Genomic DNA, 26,029 nt, shown 5'->3' on the forward strand with positions numbered 1-26,029 from the left:
GTCGGCCCTGCTGCAGCTGCCCCACTTTGAGGAGGAGCACCTCCGCTACTGCATCTCCAAGAAGTACAAGGTGCGCAGTCTGCAGGACCTGGTCAGCCTCAAGGACTCGGACCGGCGCGCCATGCTGCGCTTCCTGGGCGAGGAGAAGTACGACGAGGTCATGGCCGTGCTGGGCAGCTTCCCGCACATCACCATGGACACCAAACTGCAAGGTGGGCGCTGAAATGGAAACGCTCGCGTCTTGCGGGACCCGCGCATGTCGCTCCGGGCTTGACCGCCCCTTCCCTCCGCAGTCCTGGACGACGAAGACAGCAGCAACATCACGGCGGGCTCCATCGTCACAGTTACCGTCACCTTGACCAGAAAGCGAATGGTGGTAAGCGTATGAGCACTTTTGCAAATGAACGCTAAAGGGGGTTGTTGCTTGATATCTTTGAATGTATTGGCCAGGGGTTCACCAACTTTTTGGAATCAGGGTTCCTTTTTAGAAAGCAAGTTTTCCAGAGTCTCCCATTGCAAATATTTGTTGGGGAAAAAAATCTTTTTCAAAAGTGCCTTGACTCTTGACCTGTTCTTGGTGTTTAGGAGGTGTTTGAAAAGGAGCAGGAGCCCTCACCGTGTCCAGGAGAAGAGGCCGCCCCCACCGAGGAAGTAAGGACATTGCAATGCACATGAAAACCCAAAGGAGCATTTAATTTACATTTTTTTAAATATATATACATACACATTATCCAGTGTAAGCACTGGTGTGTCGTTTTTATCGGGTAATGGGATAATTCATAAGCACAATGGCTTTGTTTTGCTTGAGCCCTCCAACACACACACACACACACACACACACACACACACACACTACTGTTACGACAACCAGTGTTCCCTTGCTACATCTCTGTTCACTTATTGCCATTCCCCTCTAATGCACTTTTTAATTTATGACCATAACTTATTATATTGCAGATTTGCATTGAATTAAACTTGCATTTTTTTTCCTTTCAAGTTAAGACGAGTCAAAAAACAGGTGTCAAACTCAAGGCCAGGGGGCCAGATCTGGCCCGCCACCTCAATTTATGTGGCCCGCAAAATTTAAGCACATTGACCTTATACTGAATATTAAAAAACTAACAAACAGCTTATCTTAATAGCACATTTCAAGACTTGAACTGCTAAAGTGGCGTCATCAGTTTTTCTCCTCGACAGGGAGACGCGGGTAAATCAAAAACAAAGCAAGTGTGGCAGAATAAGAACAAAGGTACCAAGAAGACAGCGAAATCCAAGAAGAAAAAGCTAACCAAGAAGAAGGCCACGCCGGCGCCCGTCAAAAGCAAGCAGGCCAACGGCAGCGTGGCGGGAAGCGTAAGTGGGCCCGCGGCGCCCAGCCTCCACCCTCGTCCTCCCACGCGGCTAAATGCTAACGTTTGCAGGTGGAGGTGGCGGCGGCGGCCAAGGAGGAAGACGAGGAGGTCTCGGACAAAGGCAGCGAGTCGGACGAGGGCGAGACCAATAAAGACTCTCCCAGCGAGAGAGACGAAGACAGCGACAAGCAGAGCGACACCGAGGTGGACGAGATGGCCGGGGACGATGAGGAGGTCGGGAAACACGCCATAAAGAATCTCGAAAACTAATAATAATAATGGTAATTCCCCAAATATGAAACTGGCTCTTTTTTCCTAAAATTGAAGCCAGAAGTATGGATGCGTCCTACAAACAAAATTTTTTAAAAAATGTGCGGACGTCAGTTGGCTGTTAGCAGCCATTGCCTCTTGCAGCTAACCGCTGCTTGTGTTTGCTGAGGTAGTTACGGCCTTATTTTCAAGAAAAGAAGAAAATTCCAAGTGAAAGTAAAACTTCCCCCAAAGCGTGAAACAAAGCATAAGCTCCGGCACTAAAGCGCCCCCTGTCGACAGGAGTGGGAGGCGCTGCAGCAGAGCATCCAGCGGCGGGAGCGCGCCCTGCTGGAGACCAAGTCCAAGGTGACGCACACGGCCTACAGCCTGTACTACCCCGAGGAGAAGCAGGAATGGTGGTGGCTCTACATCGCCGACCGGCGGGACCAGACCCTGGTGTCCATGCCTTACCACGTCTGCACGCTCAAGGACACCGAGGAGGTGGGTGGCTGGCTGGCTGGCTGTGTCCCCGTTCCTGTTCCGTCCCACCCCCGCACAGCGTGACGCTCCTTTTGGGTGTCCAGGTGGAGCTTAAGTTTCCGGCGCCGTCCAAAACGGGCAACTATCAATACTCGGTCATCCTGCGCTCCGATTCCTATTTGGGACTGGACCAGATCAAACCGCTCAAGGTGAATACTGCCTTTTTCAAATTGCATGCGTGAGGGCGTGGATGAACGAATGAATTGGATGACTGTGGAGGTGCGAGTCAATCGATTTCAGAAAGTGTCAGAAAAGATAGTGACTTTATAAAACAAGGTGTAGGCACGAGGGGGGGCAGAAGGTGACATGGTGAGAGAGTGAATGAATGAATGAAAGATTGTGGCTGTGAATGACGGAGTGATGACACAACTAAGGGACTTATTGATAAAATGAGGGGCGAAATCAGATCATGAATTAAAGCGGCAAAAGGTGACTTGGTCAGTTGATGAATGAATGAGGTAGTGTGAACAAGGTAATTAATACACTACTAAGTGACCTTAGAAGAAAGTGAATACACTAAACAAGTGATTTTAATCCATAAATGAGTGAGTGAATGAATGGTGGCAGAAGTGACATGGTGAGTGGATGGATGAATGAACGATTGTAGTAGGCTAAATGACTCAGTGTGAATACGTAAATGGATAGACTTAAGGAATGGCTGAATAAATGTCGGTCAATTTGTTCATCCGTTAGTTGTCGATTCGTTGACAAATTTTGCGTCTTTTAGCTGGAGGTGCACGAGGCCAAAGCCATGCTGGACAACCACCCGCAGTGGGACATCCCCGACACGGAGGAAGAGGACGAGGAGCAAGAGGACAGCGACGGCATCGAGGAGAGCGATGATGACGACGATGATAACGATTGAACGCAAAAGCGCCCCCGCGCGCGCACACATACACACACTTCCTCCACTATCTCAACACACACAGCCCCACGCAAGGACTCAGCCGGGACAATTTTCTACACTCTGGTCCATGTCCTCATCCCAACACGCCCACTGGCCTATTTTCTACATGTGTGTATGTGTGTGCGCGCGCGTGTTTGTGTCTCTAAACTGGTAAGAATGTGTACAGGTGCAATTGAGTGGGGACCCGGGCGGCCATCTTGGTAGAGGCCACGCGTACGTGACGACGCCTTGATTTTGTCACAAAGACCTTCCCGCCAAATCTACTTTCAAATGGGCCTAAAATTCGGCTGTTTTCTAATAATAGTTCTGTTACACAAACAGATCCAGTCTTTTTTTTTTTTTTTTTGGCGCAACACATTCCAGCGTGTCGTCATCGCCCTCAGAAGCCTTATGAATATGAGCAAGTGAAAAAAAGGAAAAAAGGCCACTTGGGTGCCATGCACCTGCCACTCTCCTTGGCTCGGCAGTATTTTGTTTTTTGTTTGTTTGTTTTTGTCTTTTGTTTTTTTCTAGGGTTAGCGTAGTAAAACTCTAGCGCCCCCTGTCGGGGTGATTTTTTTTCTTCTTGATGCTAATTTGTGTTGTAAAAATACACTTGTATATCAAGGAGGCCACAGTAAGGCTCTTCTCTCTTTTTTTTTTTCTTTTTTTTGTTTTGTTCTGTTACAAGCTGTTGACAACATGCGGGTACGCTTATTGATGATAGTCTTGTGCAGGGGTCTTCAATCCCGGTCCTCTACCGGCCCGCTACCCCACGTGTGTTTTGAAGTTTCTGTCCACCACCACACCTGAGGCTCATCAACAAGCTCGGCCTAAAACTGATGTGACCGCTGATTATTTGAATCAAGTTTGTAAGAGACGGAAATATCCAAAACATGCAGGATAGCGGCTCTCCAGGACCAGGTTAGGACACCCCTGGTGTCGGGCATGGGGTCTTCAATCCTGGTCCTTGAGGGCCACTACTACACGTGTTTTGATGTTTCTGTTCTCCAACACAACTGATCAGCACAGAGGAAGCAAGGTGAAGCTGCTCCTAATTTGAATCAGGTGGGTTAGAGGACGGAAATATCCAAAGCATGCAGGTTAAAGGCTCTGGTGGACCAGATTTGGACATTCCTAGTGTAGTGCCTGGGGTTTTTAATCCTGGTCCACGAGGGATACTACCCTGCATGTGTTGGAGTTTTTGTCCTCCCACTCACCAGATGCAAATGATCAGCTCAGAGGAAGCCTGATAATGCTCCCGCTCATTTGAATCAGGTGCGTTAGAGGATGGAAATATCCAAAACATGCAGGATAGCGGCTCTCAAGGCCCAGGTTTGGACACTCCTGGTGTAGTGCATGTCGTCTTCAAACTTGGTCCTCAAGGGTCCGTTGCCTGGATGACTTATGTGTCTCCATGCTACAAGATACCAGATTCAAATGATCAAGATGTTTTTCGAGCTTCTGCGGACCTTCCAGGAGCCCTGCCCTTGAGGGCATCGTATGGCCGGCCAATCGACCGTAGCGTCCGTGATGTGACGCTTGGTTTGAGCATTCTTTTCATGGCTTACAAGTCCATGTAGTAATACGCTCTCTGTCCTTACTAGTAGGACAATTTTGCGCAATGTATGGAATGTTCAATCTCTGCTTTCTCTGGTTTAGCCCCTCCTACCAGATTTAACTGTATTCAAACCCCCAAGGACGGCGACCCTTCTTCTATCTGCCACTCTTGTTTACAAAATGAACTGTCATTGTAAATGAATAAAAAAAAGTATATTATTTGTATTTAAAATCATTTCAAATAAAAAACTTTTAAATGAACCATAGAGGCGAGTCTTTCGGGAAATGATATATTACAAAATGTGTGGCTGGAAAGAAATAAGACACAATTTTGGCTATTAAAGTAGGAGCAATTTACAAGCAATATTCTCAATTAAATGAGACGACAGCCCATCCTGCGGTAACCCCGCCCCCTCGATATAATTAGAAGCGCGAGGGCCGCCCCACTGACGCATTAACCGCTGCGTGCCGCTAGATGTCAGTGTCGCAACAGGTAGTTCCGCCCACACGTCTTTCCCAAAAGTCCTGCTGACAAAAACACCATTTTCAAGGACAAGCGCTTGACAAGTTTTAAAAGTTAGTGACGACGAGTCTCACAGAGCGTCGACAAGTCGTCGAAGGCGCCGTACATCCGGCCCGGAGGCGAGGGAGGCGGTCCGGGCAGGTTCTCCGCGTGACGTCAGCAGAAATGGCCGACCAGGATGGCAGCGACGCATCTCCTCCGGCGTCCCAAGGTGAGTCCCGTGCGCTCAAACTTCCACGAACTCCCTCAAAGATCATCCGCATTCCTTTTCAAAGTAAATATCGGCGAAAAGGTGAGACCTCTGGCGGGTTTTGTCGTGTTTCAACGCGGGCGGAACACGGGAGCTCCAAAGTACAAAAGTAGTCCGCCGTCGCCGGCTGGCCGGTCACGAGAGAAGGATTAACCAGGAAAAAAAAAATTAAAAAAACTCACGGGACCTGTACGTTAAGTAAACGAGTCTTGACAAACAACGAAAATGTGTTCGGTTTACTTTGTAAGCACCGTCGTTGAGATTTGAAGCTGTCCCGGAGGTTCTGGTGCACACCTGCCGCTGACAGTTCCACAGCATTCGGCTTCAAGTGACAGGTGGAGCCGCAAACAATTCTCTCCAATTAACACCCAGCCTTTCGCTTAAAACTAATTTCAAACTTACTGCACGCCGTTTAATGACTATTATCAATCAGAAAAAAGTCATTTAAACCCACATATGTGAGTAGTATATTCGTTTTAAAAATGTTTAATCAACCTGTCATCATCAAGGTTGTTTTTTTTTGGTTGTTGTTGTTTTTTTTTTTAAATCGACGCCGAGTCTCAATCATTTTTAGTCTTTAACAAAGTTACTGTGTCTGCATTAAAGAAAACAATGTAAATTGCCTGTGCTGTCTTCAACCGGATATGCACAAGTACAGCGTATCACCAAAGATGTCGCCAAATTCACTCAAACTAAACGGCTGGTCCATGAATGAATTGGAACGTAAATCGGATTTTTTTTGTTTTTGTTTTCACGAATATGCGTGTAAGTTTTCATGTAAGGACAGTAACTTTTAAATGTTGACCATACTGTGAATATCCGTGGGCAATGTACTAAGCCGTCGGTCTATAAAATACTAAGGTATTTGATTACTTTAGGCGTTAAAGTACCAACTTTTAACTGTAGTACAGTATTTCCAACAACTCCTAAATGTAGTTACTTTAATTGATCAGTTCCTTAATTCATTTAGTGCCAGCCATTTTTAGGCCATTCTTTAGAAAAACACTTGAAAATTTCAAAGACAATAAATGATAAAAGTATCTGCGATTGAATGTCTGGATTCTTGAAAAAAAATCTCTTCTGATGTTGAACGACCACTTATTCTTACTTCCCAGCATCATATTGCATCATATCTTTGACTTTTGTGGTAAAGTAAGATAAATGATCTGGACGGAGTTCACTATTCCTAACAACAAACTACCAAACCAAGCACAGCTGTTCCACACCAAGATATTTGAATTGTTTTACTTTTTGCCCAGCATGATTTCATAAAATTATTGTAGGCTTCTGCGTGCTCTGAAGGTGTGATGCGGAGTGGTGGGTGTGTGTATGTGTAGTTTGCGTACCCGATCTGGTTTAAAGTCTGAGTGTAGGATTACAGATAATGTATCCTGCCAGGGCCGGGAGAAGATCGGATATTGAAATGCAAATTGAGGCTCTAAAGTTTAACCCCCTATTTTGCAGCTGTGATTTTGGAAGTTTCCAATACACAGTATTTGTTTTACTCTTTCGATTTGACTAGCCGAGATATACGGTTGTACAGATTTTGGGTAGCCGAGACTAGACCAGATCCACCTCTGTACTGAAAAGTAGCAAAATCCCAGGTCCACACTCAAAACCTAAACAATAGAAATCTGTTGAACACGTTTTTCAAACTATTTTTTGAGCATCATTGTGTTCTGTTCACCGTGACAAAGAGCATAACGTGGAAGAAATGATTTTTGTTTCAAGAAGGAATTCTCATAAATATATAATTCTATATTACACGATACTTTTTCATACTGTATTATACAGTTTTTCAAAGTCTGTTATCTCAGTCTTGCATTTATACAATACAATAGGTCTAATCTTTATCTTCTACTAAAATGCTATGCTGATCTTCAATGAAAATCGACAACACTGCCATCTACTGGTGTGTTGGACCATCGCTAGTTTTTTTTCGATGCTTGAAATCATCAAGCCGGTACTCGAAAATCATCCAGCTGAGTTTTGATATTTTAACACCGTTTCACGATGGCGTGCCGGCTGTTCAATGGGAATGTTTGTTTTCTTTTGCGGGACGTGAGCGCAGCGTGTAGCGCGTGCACACGCCAATACAAATAGGCCGCATGTTTGCACTACCATTGAACATCACACACGTGGCGATAAGGTTGCGACCCGTCGCTTCCTATTCTGTTGCATTATCACACTCCGCTTTTGACGCCGTCTTTTGCACCCCGCCAGTAAAATTTGCACATGGGTTGTCTGTGACGTGAAATGAATTTGATGCTAAAATGAAGGGTGCGTCCAATACACGGGTGCGTCTTATGTTTGGGGGATTACGGTAAATGTATTGGCGGCATCCTGTGAGGAGTGAAGAAATTTCTCATCTTGCGGATTAAGTTGTTCTTTCCAAGCGCTCATCCTTTGCGAGACTGGCCCGCTCGCCTTCTCTCTCTCTCTCTCTTTTTGCCCGACAGCGAGTAGTTAGTCTCTGGTTGTACTTTGCTCCGCGCGTTCGTTCGTGACGGCCAAAGTGCGGGCCGGGCTCGCGTTAGCCGCTCGGCGTCCGTCCTTTCAATGAAGACGAGGCTTTTAGAGGCGCCTCATCGTCTTCATCGTCGGCCGGCGCCGCGACTCGGTGGCTGCAACGGGCCGGGATGTCTTGAAGGCTCGCATGGCGGGGAGGAAAGGGAGAAGGGCGGGAAGGGGCCGGGGCTCCAAAGGCCGGCCCGGGAATGCCGCGCTCTTCACCATCGCTGAAGAAGCCGAGGGACGGGGACGGGGGAACGCCGGCGGGACGAAGGCCAAAGGTACGATGCTGGGAAAGCGCTCGCATCCGGCTCGGGCCAGTCCAAAGTACTAACAAAGGAAAAGAGTTTTCGGCGTGCGCCGCGAGAACGTAGAACCCGCTTGCTAGCCGAGACCCGGAGTTTGCAAACGTGACTCGTAACCTGCGTGACCCACTAACCACAACTGACTTCATTCTGGATTTATTGAGAACATTTAATGGCAATGCTTTGATATTCTTTTTTTTTTCAATTTGTTTCTGTTTCAATTCATTTGCTCTTAATTAGAAAAGAAAAAATGCAGCGTTCCTGTTTGATTTGCTGATAGCCTGTTCAAAGCTCAAGTAACCTCTGAAATGCCTCACCTTTGAGAAACAAAATGAAATGAAAAATGTAGAAAAGCTAAAAAGTTATTCTTCCTCCTCGGCCATCTTGCCTCTTTCATCCATCCGCTTCTCTTTTTCAGCTTTTATCTTCGCGTTAGCTTGTGCTAATCCTTCCCGTCGCATTGCGCTCGCTTGCTAGCTAGCCGTCGGCCTGGACGAGGCAAGCATTAATCGCTCGCTTTAATCTGAGTGCCAGTGAATGATGGGACGGGGGGCGAGGGGGGAGTTCTCTCTCGCCAGATTAAACTCTCCCAATGTCTCACGTTGCTACAAAAACACACACTGGTGGACAAAGAGCTCTGGAGCGTTGCCACAAACTGTCTGCCTTTATTGGGACTCCCAAGGTCCTGAATTCCCCCCATCTTGCTTTTCTATTGGCTCTGCACGGACTTCTTTTTTACCCCCACTTTTTTTTCCCCCACCATGGACTCCGGGTGCACATTTATCTTGACTTGCTCAGGATGCTTGCGGCAAGCTCGGATCCCCATATTGACTCTCCTGCATGTCTAGTAGGCGTATTCGACATCATCCGTCAGGATGCACAATCCAGGTACAGACATGTTTGGCTTCATTGAGGATGTCCCTAAAAAAAAAATATATATATATATATCATCAAGGGAATTTTGGATTAAAAAGTAGAAATAAACAAATGAGTACATGATGGTATCTCTAGGCGTATTTTATTTAGGCGTATTTTATTTAGCAACTCCAGAAGATTTTGACCTTTTTTCATTAAAAAGTAATCAATGATTATGAATTTCAAAACCTTGCAAACAAATGTGTTCTTAACGACCAACAGTATGTTTTGGATATAATTGTAGATCTAGTTATCATTCAATTATATCACATGGGGGTTGGCACTTCTCCGGAGGTCACCATGTCTGTTATAGCTACAGACAGCAGGAGGTGCAGCATTTACCGTAATGCTCCTAAAGCTCCCATAGGCGCATGCGGAAAATTACACATACTCCCTTTAACGAAATACAAGCATCAAACGTTTTGAAAAGGAGTCACTAGAACACAATTTAGCGATAGGTGTCTTTATGTTCCAATTGATTTGCTCTTAATTTGAAAAGAAAAATCTCACAGTTGGCGTCATGGCATTAAATAAGCATGAAGTTGCACCAATTCCTGGAATAGGGTGTCAATCAAAACAAAGCTTTTTGGGTCTCATAAAGGCAACAGTTCAGATGACGCTCACATATTGGGTGTCATTATATTTGCAGACATTCAAAACGTGGTCATTCATTCATTTGCCGGTGGTGTGTGCCGGCAGCGCGCATTGTTGTCCTCCCGGACCGGGCCGGCTCATCTTTTGTTTGAAGAAAACGATTTGAGAATAGCGTGATGAGACACGCTTGTCAAAGTTGTCCCGGCCCAGCCTTTCCTGTTTGACCAAAAGCCAACAGCAAACCGGTTCCAGCGCCGAGCGAGCGAGCGAGCGAGCGAACGCCACGGGCGCCGCTGACGTGTTCGTACAGCCGCCGCCGCGTGCTTTACGGAAGAAATAGTTGGAAGGCATGTGGGCGGGGTCATCAATGTATCAACTAACTCGTGCGTTTGCTTTCAGTTGTGCTGTGGCCGAAATGGAGATAACGTGCCGCTTGGGTGATAAAGAACCTATGCACAAAAGATATCAACCGGGTTGAAGTCCTTCTGTTTTCTTTTAGTTTCTTTTGCTTCATGGCTCGACATTCAAAAACGGCAAAATAAACGGACTACCTTGCATAGGATTTTTCTTTACCATTTTGCAGTATTTTGACCCTTTTGGGTCATTTTCTTCCAAATCTGAACTTTTTATGACTGTAAATAGGCTTAGTGTCACTTTATTAATATTTAGTTGTTGTTGTTTTTTTTTTGGTCACACCGTTCTCTGGATTTTGTTGACTAATTGCTCTTCATCTCCGGTGGCAGCATCCTTCTACAGATCGGATGACGGCAGGGTGTCGTACTCCCCCACCCTCACCCCCACCCCCACGCCCACCAGCAGCAGCAGCCCCAATAACAACGCAGCGGCGCCCAAAATAGGCAAGACGCGGTCACGCGTACTTTAACCGGACGAGCCTTTGCCTTGGCGGAGGTAGCGGCCCGGCCCCACCCACCTCTAACACGCGGCTCTGTGTCTTGCAGACTCTTTGCTCTTCAACAAAACGGACGAGCGTCTGAGGCTGGCCCGAGAGCGCCGAGAGGAACGCGATAAGCAGAATGGTGTGTATTGCCGATTTTTTTTCACCCGAGTCACACACTCGCTCTCGAGACTCTTTCAACTACTTTTTGGGTGCCTTATCCAAAATTCTGCTCCGTTTTTGTCCTGCACAAGTTTTTGGAATAATATGAGCCCTGTTTTTTTTTTTTTTTTTTAATAAACAAAAGTGATGTGTCTACAAAAATGAAATTTGAGAGAGTGGTATATTTTGACTGCTCTTTTTCTTCCATCCCAAAATGTTTTGCGCTGGTTCTCGCGTACTTGGCTGAGGAAATATTCATATATTGACAAATATATATATGTAATATACAGTATATATATATTTTTTTCCTCTTATAAATGTGCAATAATCTTAGACCCCTTGATAGCAATCCATTATTTATACAGTATTAGCTGTATATTAACATTTGAGGTTTTATAATAAAATTACCAATTTTTTTTCATGTTTATTACCTCACCGGAAAAAAAAATCTGGCCACACCTATGCAATATTCTTAGACCCCTTGATAGCTGTCGAATATATATATTTACTGTATATTTACATTTGAAATTTTATAATGAAATTACTTATTTCATGAATTAATTATTATCCCCCCACCCCACAACTCCATGGATGGCCCAGCACTCTGTTAAATTATTCCACCATTTTACTTTGCACTGGTATGCTGAAAATATATTTATATAATTATATGTATAAATATATGCAGTCTTTACTTATCTATTTATATTTTGCTATATTACACAGTATACGTTTTTTTTTGTTTGTTTTGTTTTTCTTACAGTTATGAAATATTCTTAGACTCCTGGATAACATCTCATTACCTGCATATTTACCTTGATATGATAAAATAAACGAGTTTGTTTCTTGAAACCCTGACTGTTCGTGGCACTCTTTTGACATCCTGGCCACGCCACAGAAACATTTTTGTCAGGGCGTTGCGCCAGATGCGCAGCACGTTTTGCGTTTGAGCGACTGGCCTAATTGCATTTGTTGTGGTAAATATTTGTCGGACGGACGGCGGTCCGCTCGCCCGAGAGGGATTTGCCGCGCGCTAAAGCCAAGTCACATGATCGGCAGCTGACCCGTGACACGGGCGCTTTAAGCCCGTGCGCGCCTGCTTTTTGCGCCCTTGCGTGATTCCATCTTGCGTTGCGGCAGCCGCCAAGGAGGCCCAGTGGCAGGCGCGAGAGGAGCGCGCCAGGCAGCACTACCAGAAGCACCTGGAGGAGAGGAGGAGGAAACTGGAGGAGCAGCGCCTCAAGGAGGAGCACAGGCGCTTGGCCGTGGAGGAGAAGAGGCGGCAGAAGCAGGAGGAAGACAAGGTGATCGTGACCGCTCTCAAGGGATATCCCTATCACTTTTTTTTCGCACCTCCTTATGAGGATTTGCCCCAATGCCAAGTCCCAACTCCAAACCTCCACAAAGTATTGAGGCCAAAACAGAAGTGCAACCAACATGACACTTTTTCTATCCTGCTGAGACGCAGTTGAATCATTTGTGTCCACGACTGGTTCCCTTTTGTCTCCGTAACACAGCAAAGACTTTGCAAAAGTCAGAATGTCCTCCACGAAGCACACTAGGAATTAGCTAGCTTGTGAGTCCAAAAGCTTAATGTCCACTGAGGTGGACACAAATCAATAGGCTTGCTCTCAGCTATGGCTAAGGAAGAAATGGTATTATAAATCATATTTACTGATAGGTGTTATTGGGCTCAAACCTGGCCTTATTTCAAGGTATTGCTACTCGTGGTGACAGCTCATTTTCATATCGGCTACTCCATTTTACGATCATAGTAAGTAAAAATGCCAAATTTAGAAAATTGCCATTGATGAAAATCTGCTACAAACACTGTTGATTAATCGCTTACTGATTCACTCTCATTTGGCCTGCAGGGCACTCTTTGAAAAGTTCATTTGTGGGTTAGCTAGCTCGCTAGCTAGCCCATTGGTGCATATGAAGTCACTCAAGTGTTTATATACCTCATGCATCGTTTACCGCTAGTTTTGCACTCTCCCAACAAAATCAAGAAATGATTTTAATTGTTGGATTAAATATCAATCATATGATATGCAATTAACAGCAATTAAATATTATTATTGAATTTGTTGCAATTAAATCAAATTAATCAGCGTAATTAAATGCGCGTAGAATGTATTTAGTCATTTCGTCTCTGGATTGACTTTACAGGCTTAACCGACATAGTGAAAGTGCTGTTTGTTGTGATCGAAGGTTCGTCACGAGGCGGTGATGCGGCGCACCATGGAGCGGGGTCAGGTGACCAGACCCAAGGCCAACCGCTGGTCTTGGGGCGGCCCGCTCAATCCCGGCAGCCCCAGTACGCCCTCAGGTACGCAAACTTCCTCCTCCATCTAAATGTTGAGCTCTGACATTTTTCTCCACTTTTCCTGAGGCCCAGTGTTTATTCTGCTATTGTTCTGCCATGTTTGTATTTCAACTTTGATTTTCTGTCTGTCGCCCCACCTCTCTCGCTCTCTCTCTCTCTTTGTTCATTGCATTGTGGCGCGCCGGCCTGGTCCAGGTTTTGTCGAGTCCGCGTTCCTCTATCCGCTCGACCTCGCCGGACTGGAGCACGCGCCGAGTGCTTTCGGTGTCCGCCGTCGACACCCCATCAGATCCCAATGTGAATATTAGCGCGTCGATTAGCATTTTTCAGACATGGGCTGGCTGGGGTACACATACCAACGTTTTGTCCCCGTCTATCGCCGTTCTCCTCCTGTTGTAATACCCAAACTGACCCATGGGCAGCATGATCCCGCACAGCGGCCAGACTGATGGATAGCACAAAGAAGAATAGATATGTGAAGCTAGGCTAACTTTTTAGCTCATTCGGCTTATCTGCAGTAGCAAGCGGTTCTCGTTGCCATTTTTAATTTTTCAGACATATTAAATTGCTAAATTTATCTACTGGTATAGAATAACTAAATTGTTTGTCAAAGGCGGATCACATCATGCTAATACTGTATGATTTAGCTTTTTTACTTTTGTTTTCTACATTTTAAAATTCATACGCACTACCTGTCAAAGATGTTACAAAGCAAATTTTTCTGGCCTGCGGGACGTATGTTTGACACCGCGGCTGTAGGTGAAAAAGTGAATGCATTTTTTTTCATTCACTTGTTTTGTATTTATCTCATTTCAAGGAAGTAAAAATTTTGGTATGTGTGTACTAAACTTAATTGCACATTCATCAGTGCAGTGGTTCTCAACCTTTTTATTTTATATTATTTTTGAACCCAAAAAAAAGACAAACAGTCAATGTCTTTTTCAATAATCTTTGGAGCTACTTTTATAGTTTTATCTTTAGCTGTATTGTATTCAGCAACTCCAGAAAATATATGCTGTAACATCACATGTTGTATTTCTGGTTCGTCTGCAGGAAAATCTTGTCATAAATTGTCATAAATAAATTGGCCCTGCATGAAACTTAACAAAAGAAAGACATTCACGTTTTTGCAAGACAATTTAGCAATAAGTTGCTTCATGTTCCAATTCCTTTGCTCTTAATTTGAAAAGACACTGAACTGTTTCTCCCACCCCAATTTGAGAACCACTGCATCAGTGTATCTGTCGGCCAGCTTTAGCGGCACAATTTCTGTGTGTGAGATTTTCTATCCATAGTCAATTAGCGAGCACGAGCACTAATTCCACATTTTTCCTCCTTTAGAAACTTTCCTTTCTCAGATTTTAGAACTACTTGACAAGGAAGACGTCTCTGTCATCTTTTTTGACTGGGACTCTGTTTTGCTTCTTCCCCAGATGCTGACAGAAGGTCGGCGTCCACGGTAAATTTATCCAAACACCCGGAACCTGTCATTACCAAACGTCTGTCCTCGTCCTCCGCCACGCTCCTCCACTCGCCTGACCGAGGTAAAAAAAAAAAAAAAAAAGGATTTTTCGCCACACTCTTAAGTCTGCACCGTATTTTCCGTAATATGAGGCGCAGCAAAAAGCCTTGAATTTTCTCAAATGCTGACAGTGCACCTTATAAGCCCAGTCTTCCATTTTACTCAATCGCCATGTAAATTCTAACTTTTTTTACTACTGCATTTCAGTTATAAATGTATTTTTTGCAATTAAAATTTTATAACATCCTGTGTGAAATTTTGATATGCTACAAACAGTATGCTCCAATTTTGAAGCATTTTATATGTGTTTTATCCCATTCTTCAGATAGTACTATCCACAAATCAACTGTTTTCTTAATTTCTGATTGAAAAGCTCATCTGACTTATCTGATAGTTTTGTTGCCATTCCCTTTAGCGCAGCTCCATCTAGTGGACGCATAACGCAACCCCAGCCACTACTGTAGCTTCTATTCTACGGGCCTTATAATGTGGTGCGCCCTATAAACGCAAACACTTTTGAGGGTGTGCGCCTTATAGTGCGGAAAATACTGGACAGTCGTAAATGTCGCCCCCTGGGACAGGTGCTTTTTGTCTTCAAAAGAACATCTCATGCACACAAAGGCCTTTTCTTTGTATGCCGGGCGTGAGATATTACGTTTGCAATCACCTGAAAAGTATTTGCTGCCAGCCAAGCCGTTAGAAGAATGCTGTATGCTTGGATTTAATGTCTATATGCTGCTCATACAGGGTTACAGGCCAGAACGCGCTCCACCCCGGTCATAAACAAAGCGCAGTCCAAAACGCGTCTGCACCAGGGGACCAACACCCAACAAAGAAGCGCAGGTTTTTATTGGCAGTGGGGAAATAATGCAGACTAATCATCAAATATCATGGGATGGAAACTGTTGATTCCAAAATTAAATTGGTGTTACTTGAACAAGAGTGGTTCACCTCCAACGTGGAGCAGAATTTGTCCTGGGGTGCTTGTTGGGCAGGGATATGTGGCAATATACAGTACACTGTATATTTTTTGAATCTCACGTGAATTTTGCTAGTACGTTGCCTTAATTCTGTTTGAGAATGTTTAAAATGCGAGAATGCATGAAAACGGGCCTCCCTCCCGCCGCCACCTGACCCCTTTCGCTAATCCTTTGTAGGATAATCTTTTTGTTTTTGTGGAAACACTCAACGCCGTTTCTCTTATCCGGACAGAAGCCGCACATTTTCATCCTTAAACTTCCTTGAGCCACCTTTAGATTTTGAGGGGGAAAGTCAACTTGAATTTTGAGCTTTTCAATCATTTGTGGCCTCGTGACATTCTGTGAAATTGTTTGTTTTTGAAAAAATGAAAAAATATGTTAAAATCCAACGTTTTCTTCAGATTTCTCAAAACATTTAAACGTTTTCTCATAACGAGAAAAAGACGACTTTGGATTTTTTTCAGCTTAAGACCAAGGCCATTTTTTTTTATTTAGGAAACTAAATCTTATTAAAACAGACATACACTGCAAAATCTTAGTGAAAAAGACAAGAAGAAATATTCTTTTGTCTAAAAGAAAAAATGTCTTGTGTACCAAAAAAAGGCTTAATTCAAGGTATTAAATCAAGCGTTTCCTTATTAAGATTTCTTTTTCTCATAAAAAGAGAAAATGATGATTTTGAATGATCTTCAAATCAAGCCCAAGGCCCTTTTCCTTCATGTAGGATATTATAGCAAAATCAAAGTCTTATTCTAGGACAGAATTACTCATACACTGATCCAGACCTTTATTTGAAAAAAAATAGTCTTCAAATAAAGGTCTTTATTTATCCATTCATTTATGTATTTGTTTAATTTTTGCATGAAACAAGAAAAAAATCCCTTTTTTTCCCCTCAATTGTTTTGCTTGTATTTGCTTCAGCACTTTTTGCAGTGTTGGTTTTTGGCTTGACTTCACGCAGGTGAAGGTGTCACACGGCAACGTGGAGCGCACTCGCTTTGTTTGCTGTCGGCCAAATTTGATTTTCTGCTTTGGATGCAAAATCAAGTTCAAGTGCAGCCAGGGATTGTTATCACAAAAAAAAAAAAAATGTGCGTGCGTGTGCGCAGGTCTTCGCCGGCTCCCTTTGACGGCATGGGAGAGCAACATGGTGAACCGGCTGCAGCAGCCCACGCACTCCTACCTGGCCCGCAGCCGCAGCGCCATGAGTCTCTCCGGAGAGCACGCGGGTAAGCCCTCGAAAACCCGCCCCTTTGCGTTCCCAGCCAATGGGCGCCCGCCATCACCCTGCGGCGCGCCTTATCGATGGGAGCCAGCGGCGCCATTCTTGATAGGCTTGCTCTCTTGACCTGCACGCGTTTCCGACTTAATCAGATTGGGGCGACTTAACGCATTAACGCTGTCTGCAACTTCCTTCGCCGGCCTGTATCGGGCACTTGGGACACGCGCGCGCTCACATGCACACTCTTATATAGGCACCAGCAAGCGGCTCTAGAAAATGAATGGATGGATATATGTGTGTGCATGTATATTTATTTTTATATACATGAAAAGAAAAAAATAAATAAATAAATATATATATATATATATATATATATATATATATATATATATATATATATATATATATATATATCTACAGTATATTTATATGTACAGTATGTATAGATGTACAGTATGTTTGTGTACAATATCTATGTGGCTACCTGTCACATTCTCTTAGTTCACCGCTAGATGGCAGTGAATCTATACATTATAGAATTAATGATAAGAAGCAAAGGCAACAAAAAAAGCAGCAGAGAAGCCAACTCGGAATCCCAATGTTATTTCCATTTGTTTCCTCAGCCTTAGTCTCTTTTTTGTGCTTCTTGTCAACTTCTCTTTCCAGCTTTTATGTGACTATAAGTTTACAGCGGATGTTTGTCTATCTTCGCCACTAATTAAAAGCACCACTAACGCCTTTCATTTCCTTCCAACTTTTCTCCTTCCTTTTCGCTCCCTTGCGCCTCCCCTCAAACGTTTCCCTTCATTTGCACGGCGTCCCCCTCCCTCCCCGCTCCATCACCGTAGCCATGCCTGTGTGTCCCCGCTCAGTGTCGTGCCACGGCATGGGCTCCAGCTCCTTCAAGAACCTGCAGGCCCGCCCGCTCTCTCACAGCCGCAGCCACGAGCGCAGCCTGGCCAGGGAGGCAGCCTCGGCCCCGCCCGCGCGGAGGAGGACCACCGGCACGCCGCAAGTGCGTACAGTCTGTTTCAGTTGTTCCCCCAAAATAGACTCTTTTTTTTTTTTTATTTTAATTGCAATAGATTGGTGAAGTAGAATGAATATTTTAATCTCACAAATACCCCCCCCCTCCAAAAAAACAAAAAACAAAACAATTCCTTGGAGTCAGTACATAAACTTGGTGTGTCCAAGCTGTGGTCCGGGAGCCATTTGTGCCCCGCCATTCATTTTTCAATGGCCCGTGGCATAAACTGCTATTTGACATGGCCTATTTAAAAATGTGTTTGAGTTAAGAAATTAAAGCTGAACAACCCTAACCCTCTAACTACCCCACAAAGAAAATAATAGAGAAAAACTCAAGCATACGGATGAGTAATTGCCATGTGTGATTTGCTATTTTGTCATTTGCTCATGCAGACGCCGCAGAAGAACCGCGATTCGGTTCGGAAGTCTTGGAGCAACCTGTCGCTGCCTCTGGGTCCCTCGCTTACCTTACCTCTCAAATTGCGATCCTCCTCGCCAATCAAAAGGAATACAAAAGTAGCAGCGCCCTCTCCTGGAAGGTAGCGCACACATGCCCTTTGATTTTGTTCGGTTCTTTCTGTGGTTTCAAATCAAATCGGTTTATAGCTTTCTAAACTGCCATTTTTCACTCAACAAAGCTATATATTACATAACAATAGTATTTCTCTGCAAACAGAAGCCCTCAAAAGATCACAGCACGTCCCCCCACCCCCAAGATGCTCAAATCTCCCGGGGCGGAGGACCCCGGAAATCTGCGCCCCGTCAGGGTCTCGCCAGAGATCCCGCTGCCGTCAACTTTCGGTAAAACCCAAGAAGCGGCGGAGGATCGGGCCCCCACCCCGGAACACAACAAGGCGGAGCAAACCGCAAGAGCAGCAAACAGCGGTCGGTTCTTGCTGGACTCAACATTCTCAACGCGAGTGAATTTTATTTTATTTTTTTAATAAGTTGGGTTTCCCTTTAGACACAAGCCCGAAACCTTCTGCGGGGACCACGGATCGAGAGGAGGCGAGCCGCATCCTGGCTGAGAACCGGCGGCTGGCCCGCGAACAGAGAGAACGGGAGGAAGAGGAACGAAGGCAGCAGGAGGAGCAAGCTAGGTAGCGGATTGGAACCGCTAAAGGCTTCACCTACTTTTTTTACTTTAGCAATTGATGTAAAAATATGAGGAATACTCCGCATACTTTTCTCCTTTGCGCCTTCAGGTTAGCCAAGGAGGAGATGGCTCGCCGCAAGGCCGAGGAGCGAGCCAGGCGGGAGGAGGAGGCCCAGCGGCAAGCGGAGGAGAGGAGGCTGAAGGAAGAGGAGGAGCGAAGGCTGGAGGAGGCCCGACTCCAGCGAGAGCGGGAGGAGGCCCAGAGAGCCCAGAAACAGGTCAGCGAAACGCCAGCCGCCAAGCCCCCGAAAGCGTACGGGACCTAAAGGTGTCCCCTCGATCCTCAGAGAGAGGAGGAGGAGTCTCGGCAGAGGGAGGAGGCGGAGAGGTTGAAGCTGGAGCGGGAGAAGCACTTCCAAAAAGAGGAGGCCGAGCGGCTGGAAAGGAAGAAGGTGAGTCGCGCCTTTTCGAACATCGTCCCCACGCGCGCCTAAACGCGAGCCCCGTTTTCTTGTGGTCACAAGCGCCTGGAGGAGATCATGAAGAGGACGCGGCGCTCCGACACCGCCGACAAGGTCAGCAAAGCTGCAGCAAGCTCGCTCTGACTAGATTGTTTCATGCAATCAATTACTCCACTAGATTTTTTTTCTTCGAACATTTTTTTCTAACGTTTCCATTGAGTTGCATCTGTCTCCCTGCTAACCAAGTGGTTTTTATTTTATTTTTGTTTTCATTTTTAGAAAGTAACCCCTAGCAAGAACACAGACGGCCCAGGTAAAGTCGGATTGACACTAAAATAGCAAAGTTACAAGTCAGCAGAATTGCAAGGACGCCGTTTGCGTGTGTTTGGTCCTGGCCAGTGTCGGCCGTTTCTGCGGGCCCGTCCGAAGGGTCGGCGACCCCGCGTAGCAACGGCAACGCGTGCCAATCAGACGCCAACTTGAACGCCGCCACTTCTGCGCACAGCCCTCTCATACAAAGGTAAACTTCCCAATGTCATTCTCGCACCGTAAATCGGGGGTGTCCAAACCTTTGAGGGCCACATACAGCAAAACGGAAAGATGTAAGAGCCATATTTTTTTTTTACTTACTAATTTCAGTAATCCTCCAGATATGCGGGTTTATAAGACACACCCGTAATTTTGAGGTGAAATTCTGGTATTTTAAATGTTACCAACTACTGTATAGGACGCACTGAGAGTTAGGTGACAGTGTAAAAACTATAGCAAAACAGAATCAATCTCATCTTTTGTAAAGTCTTCATATTTTCTTGCGGTCATACGTATAAGTCATTTATTTGTCGAGGATTAAGTCAATCAGATTGCCCAAATTGTGAGCAGTCTTGATTGCAGCACCAGTGTAACGTTGAATGTTGTTATTCCTTTTCGTCGCGACGCGGCTCGTTTTTTTTTTTTTTTTTGCCATAACTACCTGAAGTTGCGCAGCATCTGCGTTCCACTAGGTTTATGATTGGGTGTATATGCCAAAAGAATATCTTTTTTTTTTTTTCCCGTGTTCCTTAACTGGTGCACTCTGAATTGTAGCAGCTGGAGACATCATGACTTTTTCCTCTCGGTTTTAGCAATATTCCTGTATGTGAACAAGGATGGACTCGGACGTCGGTTCAGTCTGCCTGTTTCTTTTAATAAAATAATAAAAAGTAACGCTGCAGCTCGTCTCGTTTTGGTAATAGTTGTAAGTAAGAATACGGCCCATAAAAATGCACATCCGCAAAACTCTGCTTATGTGACTGACAGATCAGTCTTTCTCAAATGGTGTAGAATATTATTTGTATCAAATTTTAAGTTACTGTTTATAAGATGCACCCACACTATTGGCCTTCGTTTGGTGGGGGGGGGGTATGTCTTATTTGGGGAATTACGGTACATTGTCTTTATATTGTAGTATAATGTCCGACTGCATTTGAATGCACCATACGTCCCCTTCCTCACAGACGGAAGTTTTACCGTGTCAAGCTAACTGAAATGTTTTTATATGAGGAGCAAAGTTCAAAATGTACATAGGAAAGAGCCTTTTATTTCAAGACTTGTTCAATTTTTCTATGTGCCAGGTGGTTGTAACAGGCCTCTGCTTGTTTTCGGTTCGGTTTCCCAGGGCCAACGGAGAGTTTGAGGAGGTGCTTGAACTTCCTTCACATTCCAGGCTGAAAGAAGAAAAGCAGGAGGAGGCCGAGGCCCAGCGAGTGGCCTTCAGGGAGAACGGCCTGCCGCATCCTCTCAGCGACGGCGTGGACGATATAACGGCGCAACGCGGAGCAGGTTTTTCAATTCTTTGAATTACGCCCGTGTACAAAATTGACCAAAAGCAGAACCACGCAGCCAATTTTGAACAGTCTGATTGGCCATAGTTAGCGTGTTTTTTGTTTGTTTGTTTTTTTACATTTTCCCAGCTCAGTAATCACACCAGAGGATGTCCAAACTTCCATTTAAAAAAAAACAAAATAATGACAAATAAAATATAAAGAAAAAAAAATCAACTTAAACCCTTTAAGAATCCACTGCATGGATCATTTTGAACAATCTCCCGTTGTGTAAGTTTGTGCTTCATGTCCTTTTTAGACGTTCCCTGACATCTCCTTGGGACAGGAAGACGCTACAACCGAGGAGCTGCCAAGAAGAAGCCAACAAAGGCTCTTTGCGTGCTAGCCACCAGCTCTGGCGCCCTCTTGTGGGGCTCTTGCAAGACGCAACAGCAGCCATGTTTCCCCAAAGACGCTAACTCCAAAGATCGCCCTCAACTCATTTCATTCCAAAGACGCATTTTTACCTTTTTTTTTTTTTTTTGAGTCCAGAAGTTCAGTTCCCTTTACCTTAATCTATTTTTAAAAGGTTTGGCAAGAGAATGTTTGAAAAATAGTGTATAATAAAGGAATCCAATACTTTAGGTAATTAATAATATAATTTCATTGATTACTTTCACTAATTAGGCAAAAGTAATATAATCTTTTATGTAATTAAGTCCTAAAGTAACCCATTACCTTAGGTACCAAAGTACTAAAATAATTGATTGCATTAGTTTGCTAATTTAATTTAGGGTTACGAAAGTAAACCATTACTTTAGGGTTCTAAAGCAGTCAAGTAAATGATTAGGTTATCAAAGTATTTAACTATGATTTATTAAGATTTACTGAAGTAATCACTGACTTTAGGGTACTGAAGTAATTGATTAGGTTAGGGCACTAAAGTAATTGATTAGTACTCAAGTAATTGATTACCTTTTGTAAAACTTAGTAAATCGAAGGGTACTAAAGTAATTGATTACCCTCATAAAAAAATTATCAGTCAATTACTTTAGTACTTGGTTAATTTAGTGCCAACCACTAGACCATCCTTTAGCCAGACACTTTTAAAAAATGTAAATAAGTACCTTGGATTGGATGTCTTGACCCTTTAAAAAAAAAAACGTAGAAATATGTCTTTGGTATTGAATGTGTAAAAATTATCAGAAGAGGATGCTTTCATTCGCAAAGGACTTTTTATTTTTAATTGCTTTTGCTCCACCCCTTTTCAGAATCATCCAAGATTTCTTCCAGGAATGACTTGTAAAGTCTTTAATTCTGAAACATGAGGTGTGGGTTTTTTTTTGGTTTTTTTCCCCGCCATTTGTTTGGCAGGTGGCGTCAATCAAACAAACGGGAACAGAAACTTTTGTCTTTCGCAGGAATGTTACACGACAAAAAGAAAAACGCATCGGAAAAGGTTTGTGACCGGGAACTCTGTGTTGAGTGAAATCGAGATTATTGGGGGCGAGGCGCTGGGTTAGACTACTATTTTATTTTTTTAATTGCTGTATGTATGAAACTTAATTGTCGTTTTTGTTGAACATCCGCCAGATGTTCGTTTCGCAGTAAATCTCGTGCGTTCACTCAAGCGGGAAAGTTTCAGAATATTGTCCGTGCTGCTAATTATTTTCAGACGCCTTACCACGTATAAATTTAAGACAATCGAAAAAATGACCTTTTGCACTTGCGCCTCATGCAGTACTGCCCACGCGGACGTCACAAATGTATTCTATAATATATCAAAGTCGCTATATTTTACCAAGAATGGGCAGAGAAGAGATCATTTCCAGATGTATTGTTTGAAAATAAAAAAAATGTTCACTTTTCTGTTTACTTTCGATTTTTTTGACTCAAGTGCAGAGAAGCAGGGATCTTCAAATGGCTGAGGCCCCGCCCCTAATTGGGGTACAGTTGTCTATGACAACGTATAATTTATGTTTGCATTAGCAGTATCCCCCAAATGTTACCCTGAGGTAAGCCGTTTATTTATTCAAGTGGGTTATGTACGTAGCGATTAATTGGGGTGTGGCATTTTCATTTTATCTCATCAAAAATATGAAAAAGCTTGCGATAGGTGTTGGTTTTTTCAATTTGATCATACACTTGATGGGGTATGATCATCTCCTGGCAAAATTACACTCGTGATACCAAGCAATACACCAGTACTTTTTCCTTGTGGAAGAGGTAATGTATATTTGAGGTGAGGCACTAGATTGAAAATGTTGAATGTCGGAGAATCATGGTGAAAGCAAAATATTTACAAGAACAAAGTGTTGACTTTTCAAGCCACTCCAATTACGTGTTGCCCACATTTGTCACCAATAGAAGGTCCTGGTGAGGAAACCTGCGGCGGCGTTGAGCCAGCTGCCGCTGGCGTCGTCCTTGGCGGCGGTGCGCGACACGGCGCGGTCCGCCTCCGCCTCAGGTCTTTCCTCTTCCTCGGGGAGATAGTCCGGCAGGGCCGCGTCTCGTGGCGTCACCGCGCCCGAGGAGCTCAGGGGGATGTAAACCTGAAGGACGACGCTCACTTTTATACAAGATCCTGGTAAGGTTTTGATTTTTTTAAGGCGTGGCAAAAAAAACCAGACCTCATCCCCCGCTTCGTTCTTCACCACCTGTTGGGCAGACAACACCTTGGTGGCGGCGATGGCCGAGGCCAGGCTCTGCCGACGCACAAAACAATTAGTCAAACTTGGAGGGAGAGCGTCCCAATCCGTGGGAACGACGCTCACCTCGGTGGGCAAATCGGCGCGAATGCGCACTGTGCATCTCTTGGAGGCCATCTGAAACGTGAAGCTGATCACTCCTCGCACCTTCAGCAGAGCCTCTTCGCACAAGCCTCGCTGGGCCTACCGCACACAAAAAAAAGGCAATCCGTTCAAAGTCCAAAAATATCGAATTGGTACCTTAACTTACGCAATTGATATTTTTTATTTTACGATATCCAGTACTCTTAAAGCCTACTAAAACCAGCCCTTGATGCGTAAGAAAAAAATCGAAGTCATCCACACCAGTAGTTGGCGCTGGATTGCGTCTGACACTGAAAATATGTTTATTCAACAAAATTAAAAACAAATACGCCTGTGGGTGCAGGTGATACTTTTTCTCCTCCACTTAGGGTCGCCGTTTCACACTGGAGTCTGTGTGACTTTTTGAATGTCTCGAAAAGGGAGGGGCGGGGCCCGGTACATGAGAGCTTAACGACATTCAAATGGTGGAAACGTCGACTCACTACGCTGTCCAGGCCCTGAATGTGCAAGGTGACACACTTGGCCTTCTTGTTGGAGGAGTTGAGGAAAAACTGAGACTTTTTGGGCCTCTCCCTCTCAGGTGTGCGACGGGCAGGTAGAGGCGGCGCCGCCAGGATGCCGTACACCTCCTTTGCCAAATTTGTGATGTCCGCGGACAGTTGGTCCCTGCGTGAGCAAAGATTCTTTCATAAATATTACAAATCACTGCATTTTTTTTCTTCAAAATAAACGCCATCACCCCAAATTTATGGAGAAAATTTGGAATGCTTTTATTTTGAAAGCATGTCACAGCAGTGACTTGACTTTCTATGAGTTCAGCGGAGCCTCTAGCATAAATTAGACGTTAGCAAGCAGTGTTGGTGCATTGCTTGTCAGACAGTGTAAAACAGCACACTTTGATGATGTCATCCTGACATGGTTTGCGGTTGCTACTGATCACTTTTGAATGTAATCGGGTCTTCTTTGGGTCTGACATCACTTTGTTTCTTTGGAATTAATATGTAATAATTGCTATGGTCTTTAGTGTTTATAGTTGGATCTTCACAAAAGAAATTTTCCTTTTTATCCAAACGCCAAAAGATTATCTTGCAAGCATAGTTGTAGCTGAAAAATGAGCCTCCGGTTTATGTTTACATTAGCGCTCTAAAATGACAACTTGCTTGCAGTTCAATAACTAGAAAAGCTTGATTTTTCTTTAAATATGCCAAAATCTCGTCTCGTGGACTCAATCTCACAAGGCGTCTCATTTAATTTGTCTCTCCCATGCATGCGTTTATTCCCTTCCCCACTTTTGAAGCCTTTATCGAGAATTTGATGTATTTATACTGAAAATTTCTGAAGTACAATAGCCCGATCACCTGGTCATAAGGTTCTCCAGGCTCACCATCATCCCCAGCTCGTTCTTCATGGTGGGAATGTTGGGGGACAACTCGGCCAAATAGCGGAGGGTCTGCAAGGATCAAATTACGAGCGAGTTTACGTTATTGTTGAAACATAATAAACGTGTTATAACACTTTCTCAGGGACGCGCACCTGAAGAGTTGCAAAAAGCACTTGAGGATTCTGATGGTCCAGAAAGAGGACTAGCCCGGGGAGGCAGCCTTGGTCCTGCACGATCGCCTCTCGGTTCTGGGGCTCCGAGGCCAGATCCCGCAGCTGGCTCACCACCGACAACGCGTCCATCATCTTTAAAAACCTTTTAAAATGTAAAATCATGGGCCGTTATTATTTGGATTACAAAATACTGAGCGCTGCTATTGCGGCTAACAGACCAAGCTAACTAACTTAAACACTTATAAAAGCCGGTTAACAATGTTTTTACTTTAAAGCTGTACATCACAAGCGAATAATAACGGAGTGATTACTTTGTTAGGGTTAAAACAAGACTTTAGAGTTGATTTTTGTCACGTTTTCTTACCCAGGACAACCGCAACTCGTGTACGTAAATACAAATTTGGGAGGGTGATCTTAGTGGTGACACGCGATTGGTCATATCGGCAACATCCTGTAACGTCAACTCATTCCATTGGCTGCGGCTCTCTTGGCCAATCACAGAGGTTTAT

At 44.3% G+C, this 26,029-nt stretch overlaps 3 protein-coding genes across 7 annotated transcripts in view; 2 read left to right on the top strand and 1 right to left on the bottom strand.

The window, feature by feature from the left end:
- sec63 (SEC63 homolog, protein translocation regulator) overlaps nt 1–4,851 on the top strand; it is an 11,143-nt gene extending 6,292 nt beyond the window's left edge. The window contains exons 12-19 of the mRNA XM_088402999.1: nt 1–212; nt 294–376; nt 586–651; nt 1,198–1,353; nt 1,422–1,586; nt 1,905–2,105; nt 2,189–2,293; nt 2,872–4,851. The exon at nt 1–212 is cut by the window's left edge and continues 82 nt beyond it. Coding sequence (XP_088259125.1) covers nt 1–212; nt 294–376; nt 586–651; nt 1,198–1,353; nt 1,422–1,586; nt 1,905–2,105; nt 2,189–2,293; nt 2,872–3,009 — 1,126 coding nt within the window. The 3' untranslated portion in view covers nt 3,010–4,851. The remainder of the gene's footprint in view (nt 213–293; nt 377–585; nt 652–1,197; nt 1,354–1,421; nt 1,587–1,904; nt 2,106–2,188; nt 2,294–2,871) is intronic.
- A 321-nt stretch (nt 4,852–5,172) lies between these two features.
- map7b (microtubule-associated protein 7b) lies at nt 5,173–23,045 on the top strand. Of its 5 annotated transcripts, none has more exons than XM_088403519.1 (19): nt 5,173–5,324; nt 10,432–10,545; nt 10,648–10,725; nt 11,883–12,046; nt 12,954–13,071; nt 13,264–13,365; nt 14,502–14,612; nt 16,680–16,799; nt 17,641–17,807; nt 18,212–18,357; nt 18,495–18,703; nt 18,783–18,918; nt 19,024–19,192; nt 19,262–19,366; nt 19,439–19,489; nt 19,655–19,688; nt 19,775–19,895; nt 21,030–21,193; nt 21,494–23,045. In XM_088403519.1, exons 1-19 carry the CDS (start codon nt 5,279–5,281, stop codon nt 21,502–21,504), a joined length of 2,166 nt encoding a protein of 721 aa, XP_088259645.1. In that variant the 5' UTR covers nt 5,173–5,278; the 3' UTR covers nt 21,505–23,045. The 5 variants fall into 5 exon arrangements, with proteins under 5 accessions (XP_088259645.1, XP_088259643.1, XP_088259644.1 ...); XM_088403517.1 differs by lacking the exon at nt 5,173–5,324 and adding an exon at nt 7,657–8,155; XM_088403518.1 differs by lacking the exon at nt 5,173–5,324 and adding an exon at nt 7,658–8,155 and having other exon boundaries at nt 17,665–17,807.
- armc1l (armadillo repeat containing 1, like) lies at nt 22,995–25,965 on the bottom strand. Its single transcript, XM_088403522.1, has 7 exons — nt 25,885–25,965; nt 25,500–25,662; nt 25,325–25,416; nt 24,449–24,632; nt 23,949–24,065; nt 23,805–23,879; nt 22,995–23,726 (listed from the first exon to the last, which is right to left on the bottom strand). Exons 2-7 carry the CDS (start codon nt 25,650–25,652, stop codon nt 23,532–23,534), a joined length of 816 nt encoding a protein of 271 aa, XP_088259648.1. The 5' UTR covers nt 25,653–25,662; nt 25,885–25,965; the 3' UTR covers nt 22,995–23,531.
- Between the last annotated feature and the right edge of the window lie 64 nt (nt 25,966–26,029).

Source organism: Hippichthys cyanospilos, chromosome 20 (assembly GCF_059441005.1).
Source record: "Hippichthys cyanospilos isolate Australia breed blue-spotted pipefish chromosome 20, RoL_Hcya_1.0, whole genome shotgun sequence".
In the NCBI taxonomy this organism is placed as follows: domain Eukaryota; kingdom Metazoa; phylum Chordata; class Actinopteri; order Syngnathiformes; family Syngnathidae; genus Hippichthys; species Hippichthys cyanospilos.